General features: G+C 43.6%; 3 protein-coding genes across 4 annotated transcripts in view; 1 reads left to right on the top strand and 2 right to left on the bottom strand.

Annotated features, from left to right (window-relative positions):
- Positions 1–7,313, top strand: part of LOC125957464 (uncharacterized) — a 12,588-nt gene extending 5,275 nt beyond the window's left edge. For both annotated transcript variants that reach the window (XR_007469233.1, XM_049690177.1), the window contains one exon: positions 1–7,313. This exon is cut by the window's left edge. The gene's annotated coding sequence lies outside the window, so the exon portion shown is untranslated.
- A 128-nt stretch (positions 7,314–7,441) lies between these two features.
- LOC125957482 (DNA polymerase interacting tetratricopeptide repeat-containing, protein of 47 kDa) lies at positions 7,442–8,932 on the bottom strand. The gene is made up of 2 exons (XM_049690225.1): positions 7,898–8,932; positions 7,442–7,834 (listed from the first exon to the last, which is right to left on the bottom strand). The coding sequence occupies exons 1-2, from the start codon at positions 8,800–8,802 to the stop codon at positions 7,561–7,563; spliced, it is 1,179 nt and encodes a 392-aa protein (XP_049546182.1). The 5' UTR covers positions 8,803–8,932; the 3' UTR covers positions 7,442–7,560.
- A 35-nt stretch (positions 8,933–8,967) lies between these two features.
- LOC125957489 (uncharacterized) overlaps positions 8,968–10,000 on the bottom strand; it is a 1,086-nt gene continuing 53 nt past the window's right edge. The window contains exons 1-2 of the mRNA XM_049690233.1: positions 9,704–10,000; positions 8,968–9,638 (exon numbers count right to left, since the gene is read on the bottom strand). The exon at positions 9,704–10,000 is cut by the window's right edge and continues 53 nt beyond it. Of these exons, the coding sequence (XP_049546190.1) occupies positions 9,054–9,638; positions 9,704–10,000 (882 nt within the window). The 3' untranslated portion in view covers positions 8,968–9,053. The remainder of the gene's footprint in view (positions 9,639–9,703) is intronic.

Raw genomic sequence — 10,000 nt, 5'->3', positions numbered from 1 at the left:
TACAACATAAAACGTCTCTAGGTGATTTAGTTTTGCAATGTTTCCTTGTCTTGGGTGTTGGTTTTGTGAGTGAGTCTTGACAACAATACACACTGGTGGTAACAGATTGTAGCAGAACTTATTCCATAAAGCCCCTCCCCCGTATAATCAGACTGCAGCTGCAACACAAAAGTCTAGTCAGATTACTGGAAGGATAGGAAAAATGTATCAACGTATGAGGCAAGGCAGCCTGGTTGACCTGGCTGCTATCGTCCTCCGAGCGTTTCGTTGTCCTTCTTACGTTGGTTTGCTTCACAACTGCTCTTACCCCCCTGTAATTGAGCTGCCGTGGAACCATGCGTAGGGCACAGGAATGTATTACCAACCAATTTGTAGAACACAGAAACACATATTGCCTTCTACTACAAAAACTGTGATCAAATCAAATCATCCTCCTTGTGTGTTGCTGCGCCATCCGCAGAGCACAGATGGGCTGAGCTTTGCTTAAGTAATTACAATATTTTGTCCTGAAAGTGTTTCCGACCGACTCCTGAACCTAACTCAATTCGTCGGTTGTACGATACACAGAATTACACACCGCTGCCGACAACGAACAAAACTGACTAGGGGTTTAGGGACAGGGGCATTTAATTCGGATACAACCCTTTTAGTTTAATGTTTTTAGTTAACTTTCCAACTACACACAAGACAAGCAATTTTAAAATTCAAAAAATGCCCAACGGCTATGAGATGTGTGTAACACAGAGCGTAGAGCTTCGTCTACGAAATGCCTTGTTAGTCGGCGACAGAAAAAGTAGTTGGAAATACCGAAAAAGGGAACCTTCATTGTATATTGGAATGAATAGCTGGCTATCTGTGGGTCACACATAAACACACGATATCCGTGTATAAACACCATCAAAAGACTGGAATATTAATGAGAAAATGGGGTTTTGTTATGGTTTTTGTTCCTTCCACTGTTGACTCCTGTCAAAGACGACTATCGCAGTGGTGCTAGTGGATCCCATGGGCCAGAAGGGAGGGCAGACAAAGACAGAATTAATTTAATCGGTAAACTAGAAAAGAAAACGAATCAATCCCACCTATTAAAGAATACTAACTGGCCAAAATACACCCCGGGAGCAAGCGTCGGTATTGTCTTTGATACTTGAAGGACCCTGGTGGCTGCCTCAGGGAGTAAAAACAAGGGCAAGAACCGGGGTTGCGTTACGGTACGTAGATAGGATTAAAATTACCAACGCCCACACGGCCACAGCAGCAGTCGAGTCCCAAGGGTGGTGGTTATACTATGGGCGCCATAGCGCACTTCAAACGAGATTCAAAGTTCCTATCTTATGTTGTTGTACCATTTCCAAGCGAATTTCACCTTAAATTATTCTTCGAGACAATGGAAGAACAAGCAAATTGTTGTTGAAGAACATAAAGGACAACATGTTGCTGCAGAAAGGAAGTAGAATGAGAGGATCTTTATACCTTTCCTTCTGTAGCCACCAGCAATGAAACGCAATAGGTGGAGAATAGTATATTATCTGCCTCGTTTCATAGTTTAGTTTGTGACGCAAAACTAACAGCAAAAAGAGGGCAAACAGGTTCCATTACATACAGGACTCACAAAACACACCCAACGTTGCTCTATATTGGCTGTATTCCCGTACTATAGCAGCACGTGGAGAATAATAGGGCACAATCTTAGTTAGATATACTAAAAAGGACATAAACAAAACAGCCACATCCGTTTCGGCCGCTTTAAGTGGCTCGAATGTATCTGTTTTTATCTGTTGTCTGGCAAGGGAAAGCTACCACACCTCTAACACGTCATTGCCGGTTTTTATCAAGACAAGGCTCCGGTTCGCATGTATTGTGTTGCTTGCATGTAGCCTTATTTATTTTAAATCCGATTATTCGGAATGCGACCCATAGACGACTCCACTCTACACTCTCCCGTTTAGGGAACCAAAAGTAAAATTGAAGAAGCAAGTATCAGAAAACGTACCAAATATTGAAAGCAAACGTTTTCCGGTGTAAAATAGCGCGGTAAAACACAGGCGCGTTGCTGCGGCGTTGTGTCGAAAAGAGAAAAAATGCTTATGAAATTCCTCGTACAAAAACATGAAGCTTTTTTTTTGGTTATTATCAACTGCAGAATGAGAGTAAATTAATACAGAAAAAGTAGGAAAACATAAAAGGCACTCATCACTGGCAGTAGGAGGAAAGAGTAGGGCAACTCACGCGTGTCTTTATTGTCTCAAGAACTGAGCAAACGGCACACAGTAAGAGAAGATGAAGCAGCGTAGAGTTTGTGATACTGTGATGAGATGGAGTCAAAGGATTTACGCGATACTTGAACACACTAAGTATTACAGAAAGAGATGGTGAAGGAATAGACAGGAGAAAAGTTAGACGATGCGTAATGCCAGCCACAACTACAAGCCAAGTCAAGAGAGGACATGATCGTTCCCGGTGAATGAGAATTTTTTGTTAGTTCCTTTTTGTTTCACTTTTCCGTTCGAGATTCCAGGCTTTGGTCGCCGTTCAACTTTACCCCTCTGAATCAAGGGTCTCTAAACAATATTGTATAAGTGTGTGTGTTTTTGATGTGTGCCCGCCACCAGCCCGGCCGCTCTGGCGAAAGCAGAAGCTCTTAGTATCAATAATTACACCGCTGCATGCTACAGCACTTAATGTTACAAAAGTACGCGGGAAGATATAAGGTAATCATTAATAGCAGGTATAGCTATCGTCAGCGTTGGAACAGGTCCGAAGCAGCTCGACAGGAAAGCCAAAGGAAAATTTCAGAACTTAATTAACAGGAAAATGGTTGAAAATCCCGAATCGAAATACACATAAACACCGATCAGATCAGAATCATTAGGAGATTTTCTGTGATCAGTGAACAGTAGAGATGTTGGGTCGCGTCTCACCGTTAGGGAGGAGGGGTTCGCCAACAACAAGCACAAGAATTACAAAATGATTATCATTACACAAGTGCTGCTTCGGGCGCTGATTTGGTCTTCGTAGGATGTTCACACTAGTATGTGGTGTAGGAGGCAAGGGAAAAGTATAATAAGTGAAGGAAAAACACAACACCCTGCGTACATACATAATTCACCCATTCTATCTAATCGCACGTATATGATATAATTAATCAATGTTTTGCGCTGAATGCTACGATGAAACAAACAAAACAAAAGAACACTTAATGTCTGTTTAGATGGAAAATTGAAACATGTGTACACGAGGCAGGGAAAAGACGCCCTCCAAATGCTGTCGATGTCAGCATATGATGCACTATAGATTTTCCAGCGAATTGGCCATTTTCGTTGATACCAAAAGCATCGATGATCGACTGAGTGAGTGATTTGTGATGTATGACAGAAAAACTTAGAGCTGGTATTCGCTGGTAGGTGTATAAGAGACAAAACAGATGTCCTGGATATCCCACACGTGATCCCTCTCTTTGAAAATCGAAAAAATACGCCATCTAGAAACGACGGTCTTTGGCGTCTGTTTGTCGGTTAAGTTGTCACCATTTTCGAACCCATCCTCAAGGTTACACAGGTTTCTGTATCGAAACTACAGATACTACAGCCACAGACACACAGGTTTCTGTATCGAGGATAAGGGAGTTAAAGTAGAGTTTAAGTTATCTCCCACGAAACAAATCAGAAAAAAACCCACACAAACGCACCGCTAAGTAGTGATTGTGATAGACGGATGATTAAAAATGGATTCTTCTCAATAATCTAGACGAACAAAAACCTGAAATTGTTGTGGTGGGCAGAATAATTCTTAGCTATCAAAAACAAAAAGGCAAACTGGGACAAAACGTGTGGGTTTCACAACTAGAATGGCATCAAGTGAGGGAAAGGGAAAATACTCTTAGCAAAAAACTGGCCATCCATCCAATTGGCGACACAATCCGACGGGATCCGAACCATAATCGGAAAAAGAGGGAGGGAATCGCTGTGGTATTTTGTGACATACACAAAAAAAGGCAAATGAATCGCGTCGCTAGAGAAACAAGCACAAGGATAGGGAAATGGAGAAATATTTAGAATTTTTCAAAGTTTCAAAATTGATTTACAGTTGGCGAATGGGAAGAAAAGGGGAATGTAAGCACGCAACTCTTTTTTTTTGTTCAAAATGGAAATAGTTTTGGGCATCGCAATGCACGATACCACCACCAACGGTGTCTTGTATAGCACTAGCGACGTATGAAGCCGTCGCTTCTCGTTATTTTCTCACTACGATTACGACACACTGAAAAAAGGATGCAAAAGTTTCAAACAATCAAGAAATGTTCATCATTTAAAAAGAAAGGAGAGGGAGTTAGTGTGCGCGCATATGCCCGTTCTATCGCGATGGTCGACAACGGGAAGGGAAAGTGTTATACCTTGGAGCATGCAACCATAAAGAATACCAGGCGATAAAAGGCGATGTAATTTTACATGACTAACAAAGAAACGTAAGATATCTCCAATAATACATTTGCGATCGAAACGAATCACACACAAAGGCAAAAGGATTCACAACGGTGCACTGGGAAGACCTCGTCAGAACCAGAACCGTGGCAGCGACCACCGTCGTCATCGGTGGTACGGCCGGGTGGATCTTTTGCTTTTGCACGACGTATACCCCCACCCAGTGTTTAAAAGAATGAAGCGTTAAAGGTTTTCACAGGAGCAGAAAATGAAACACACATAGTACCGATAGCGAAATCCTTTTATGCAATCGCGTGACCATCTGAACAGCGCGCAAAACATAAAGATAATGGGTTGTCGCTAAAAGATGGCACGATACGTTTATGAATCAATCGGTGTTTCCTTGGTGGAGCAACACACACAGTCGAGTAGATGTTTCGCTGGACTGAATTGTAATAGACATAAAGCACATTTCGTTGATCTCATTGGTTAAAGCGGAAAAACAACCAGTAAAATCTACTTCTAGCTAAGAATGGGAGTGTTGAATGTGGGATGCATGGGATTATGAACTTATATTCCGCAAGGTGGGAAAAAAGCACAGCACTCGCTTTCAATCTCTCAAAATATGATGCCGCACAATACAGGACGGAGGATTATTGTCGATGCGCGCAGACGCGCATACAGAACCAGTCTGCAATAAGCTGACGGGTTTTTTGCGTACTGCTTAAGGATATGCGCGACAACGAGACTCTTACTTGTGCGTGCGATACAGCCGGGCATAGAATTTAATGTTATGCTGAAGATACTTTAGCATACAAGCAAGCACTGCATGAAATAATAAGGGAAAAGAAAGGCCAGACTCTGGGTAAGGGAATGCCTGTCTGGACTACTAAAAGGAAAACAACGACAGAAAACAAGATTGACTCTGGCGAACCGCGGTAATTTACCACCGGCGAACGACAGAGGGAAATTATGTGTGTGTGTGTGTGTACGAGAGAGAATGAAATGTTAACATATTAAAAGTATATTTTTGTGAAAACACCTTAGAACGCTGATGAAAACCTGGTGGAGAGGCGAGAAAAATGTACCATTGTGATATTTTATATTTAACGTTAATATGTAAAACTCACATCAAGAAAACAACCAAAACGGGGCGCGATACACTCAGCAAAGCTATGAAAATGATGGTAGAAGCAAAGGTGACAGGTACAGGTAGGGCACATCTCCTAGAGGAAACCGCTTACTACGCTTACACACAAAAAGGCAACTTAAAACGCCGCAAGAATGGAGAGAGTGAGCCATGCTCCATCGAAACAAACCGTTTTTGAAACCGATGATATGCTACGACTGAACTCATGTTGCATTGATAAAAGTAGGAGCGACAAACACACACAAGCACTCGCTATATGTGCTGCCCAGCTACCAGAGGGAAGGGGAAGGATATTCCCACAAGAAAAGTTCGTCGTTCGATAGTTGCAGCAATAGTCATGCACTGGGGGAGAACAAGAGTTTGGCGTGGGTTGTTGGGGATGGAATTCGTTGTTGTAAATTTTGTACTATTTTTTCTACTGGCTATTTTGAGCTACCGAAAAGAAAACCCACTACACAACACGTGATATAAAAAGCAGAAGAGATCAAGAACGGGAGAGAAAAGCGAAATGAAATGGAAAAATGAAGAGATTAAAACATGCATGCACTCATACGAAGAACGGAAACCGGAAACAAACGAACTCCATCTAAAGGGATTATGGATCACTCGAACCCGCGATATACTACTACCATGAGAATAATTTTCAACAGAAGACACATGAGAAAAGTTTTATGATAAACGGACCCTCATTGAACACCGGATGATTTTAGTGGAGTAAGAGACACATCGTCAATACCGGTGTAAGAATATACAACAATATTCGTTGACAATTTGTTGTAAAAAAAAACTATCCAATGGACACGTTAGTGCTCTCAGCAATCCTAAACACAATTATGACGATCAACAGGGCATATACAGAAAACCGAAGAAACCACTTCATTTCGCAATGGAGCGCTTCATCTTCGAAGTTTAAATGCAGTTCAATGAACTGTATCGTTACTCCTGCTCTATCGACCACAAACCATGACGAATCTGGAGAAAGTGAGCATACACTTTGAACAAAATACACTTAATGCGAATGTAAAGAGCGCTGTAAGATCGCTCCATCTCCCCTCGAACCTCGATCTCTTTCGGATGGGTTGGCCGTTGATAAACGCGGCAGCGATCGGGGAGATGATCGTAATTGTGATGATCATAAATCAATGAAAAGTCGACAAAAGATGCTGTGAAATTTTCATCCCGCCCCTTTTTTTCCTTTTCTGGTATGTTTTTTAAATCCCTAAACACAACCCCATTCTAACGGCAGTCGGTGTTATTCATCGGTATCTCATTAAGTTCCGCCAGGAGTTTTTAAGTTACATCCCATGTATGGCAACGTAACGGCGTTGTCTGTACGCAATTTGCTGGACGGCAACCTTGCAAATTTTTAGCTCAATGTTGATCACACGAATTTAATTTAAACGATCCCTTCAATAGTGTACTACTAACTGCACTGGGTCGAAATTCCTCACTATCCTCACTATACCATACCATACAGAAAATAGGTCACGCCGACGATAGAACAACCGCATTTCATTTCTTTCCAACTCCATTCACGAATTAACTTATTTCATTTTTTACTCTGCCACTTCGTTTGTGATCCTCCGCTTTTAGAACGAATCCCGTATTCTTTTGTTTCTTCAATTTTATCGTTACTTTCTACAACATGTTTCTTCGAAGTAATCCTTCAAGCGCATATATATTATATATAACAAAAAATGAAGAAAAAAAGAAATAAAAACAAAAATCGTGTAATTCACTTACTATTCGCTTTCTTCCGTATTATTCGGGTTTTTTTTTCAGAAAATATTGAGAAATCTGTTGTCAAATGCTTTCAGGATGATGATATTCGTATTACACCATTGCTTCCACTTGGACCACTGTATTTCAACTCCGTTTCTTTCTGTCGTTACTTTGATGATTTGATGAATTACAATACCATGTGAGGTATACGTTTTATTTCAATAAAAACCCCGCAAGCATTTCACAGCCTCCTGGCGGCTGTTATCATCAAAACTCTCTTTTCAGCGGTATCCTCGTCTGGTTAATGAACGAGTCCTCATGCGAAGAGCCTTTCACTAGTACGTAGAACGTGAGTGTTCCCTGGAAAACCGTGAACGTCTTCTCGGCGACAATTTGTTGGATTGTTTTTGCTACATTTACCGGGTAGGCCTTTCCGAGGATCCTATTCTCATAGTAAACGGCAACGGTACTAGTCCGATAGGCTCGGTCTTTATCGCACTCGAGCGGTTCCTCAAAGAGTAAGTCCAGTACTTGGTCCATTCTGTGAAGACAATAATGCATTTTAATGCAAATTTTCGTGCCAACGAGATAATGTTTCTCTCACCTTGTGTCCTCCGATAGCTGCTGCTGAAAATCCGTTGTGTGAAACTCTGGATAACAGAAGACGGCGGGCCAATGCAGTACACCGTCGGCGTCAGCATTAACCATGAAATCCTCCAGTGGTGCCAATCTTGGGCGCAACTTCTGCTCATCGGAAAGTGCATCCGGTTCTTCAAATTTAACCGCACGTTTCCTTAACTCTTCGTGCGTTCTTTGCAATTGCGCCTCCCTTTCGCGTTCCTTCTGTGCCGCCTTTCGTTCATCGCGTTGCTGTTTCTGTTTGCGGGCAACGCAAGTCTTTCGCAACTCTATCGCGGAAGCATCCGTGGGATTTGTCTGCAGAAATGCGTCACATAGTTCGATACACAGCTCGAAACGATCGAGTGCCGATGCGCACTGGGCGGCCCTCAATCGCGCCTTCTCATAGTCTGGTTTCAGTTGTAATGCCTTCTGCGCATCCTGCAAGGAGGTGCGATAGTTTTTTAGCAGATAGTTGGCAGCACTCCGGTTGTTGTACAGGATGGCCTTATACTCTGCATCTCCCACTTTGTAGCGTAGTGCTTCCGTGTAGCTGAGCACGGCCATGCGGAACTTGCGGTGCTGCATGTAGAACTTTCCATCCTCCTTGTACGTATCGGCTAGCTCTTGCTCGGTGTTTTCCAGTGGATCGTACTTCAATTGTTGCAGACCTTCCATCAGAGGACTAAGCTCTTCGCCCGGTTCCGGCGATCTGTTCATGAAAAACGGGTGCTTGGCCATTTCCTCTTCCCACCGGTCCTCGGGCCACCCTTCGGTGTAGCGCTTCTTCTCTAGTGAGTTGATGAACGCGTCCAGATCCTTATCCAGCTGTGCTGCAAGCTTAAGCCGGTCCTCGTCGGAGAGTCCTTTCTTGTGCGGTGCAGGATCCATGGTTTTCGGGGGAAATTTAAAGCCGGCAAACTAGCTGAACGAACTGAACCATGCGTGTTTGTTTTGATTTTGATTTGAAGTTTGGCTTGATTGAGCGTATACAACACGTAGTTGAAGTGTTCTCTCGGCGCAAAAATATTCAAAAAAATTTTCAACAGGTGGATGTATGGTGCGGAAACAAAAACCAAACGTAAATTATATTTTGCCAACAATCAACTGAACAATCATTTTATCCATCGCTCAGGTATGCTTTACTTTTTGTAAATGCGAACTAACTGACCCTGTTCGTTGTAGGTGTACACCGGACCACGGATTGGCTCGACGGGAGCGTACTTGAGCTGGGCCGAGAATCCGTTTACCAGACGATCTTCATCCGTTTGCGTGGCACTATACACGACACGCTGCAGGGTGTTATCGGGCGATAGAATGTAGTACTGGCCTGAGAAGCCATTAGAAATAGCCACCACCGTACGACCGGCATCATCTTCATACTCGTCCTCGGCAGCAGCAGCTGCATCGTCGTCGTTGTCCAGTGGCTGCACCGTCGTAGCAGGGGTCTCCTCTTGTTCCGGTTGTTGCTGCGGTTGCTCCTCCTCTTGCTCCGGTGGGCCATACGTTTCAGCAGGGACCTGTTGAGGCTGAGCGGCAACTTGCTGTTGGAAGAAAGTAGACGGTATTCCTGGCAGGGCACGCAGTTGGCCACTGATTGGGAAGAAAGGTCGCGGAGCTTGTAGCTTCGCTTGCTGTCGAAGACGAGCGTTCTGCTTCACTTGCTGCTGAAAATCTTTGGACTGTTCCGCGGGTAATGCCTGTACATTGACGGGATCCAAGTCGGGCTGCGAGTGGAAACGCAGATGCTGGTTACTATCGTAGAGTCTTGGAATTCTCACTGGAACCTCACCTGAACAGTAGTCGTGATCGGTGCCACTGGAACGTTTTCATTTGATTGCCTCGTAGGGAAGCTTGTGGTCGTTGAGGGTGCTGCGGTTGTGGCCACGGCCGGATGCTGCTGTTGTTGCTGTTGTTCCACTGCAATCTGTCTGCCAGCGAACTGAAGGTTTTCCCGGGTAAACTGCAACTCAACTACACGTGGCTGCGGTTGAAACACTACCAGCGGTGCTGCATACTCTGTCGGAAGACGGAATGGGGCTCCTTCCGGGCGCCAGCCGGATGCAGCATACGGTGCTTCGGCTGCAAC

The sequence above is a fragment of the Anopheles darlingi genome, chromosome 3 (assembly GCF_943734745.1).
Source record: "Anopheles darlingi chromosome 3, idAnoDarlMG_H_01, whole genome shotgun sequence".
Lineage (NCBI taxonomy): Eukaryota > Metazoa > Arthropoda > Insecta > Diptera > Culicidae > Anopheles > Anopheles darlingi.
This window is presented reverse-complemented; position numbering and strand designations above follow the sequence as displayed.

Coding starts and splice junctions, on each gene's coding strand:
- LOC125957482 (XM_049690225.1), bottom strand. CDS start 8,802: ATGGATCCTGCACCGCACAAGAAAGGACTCTCCGACGAGGACCGGCTT. Junction 7,835..7,897: donor CAGCTATCGGAGGACACAAG/GTGAGAGAAACA, acceptor TTGTCTTCACAG/AATGGACCAAGTACTGGACT.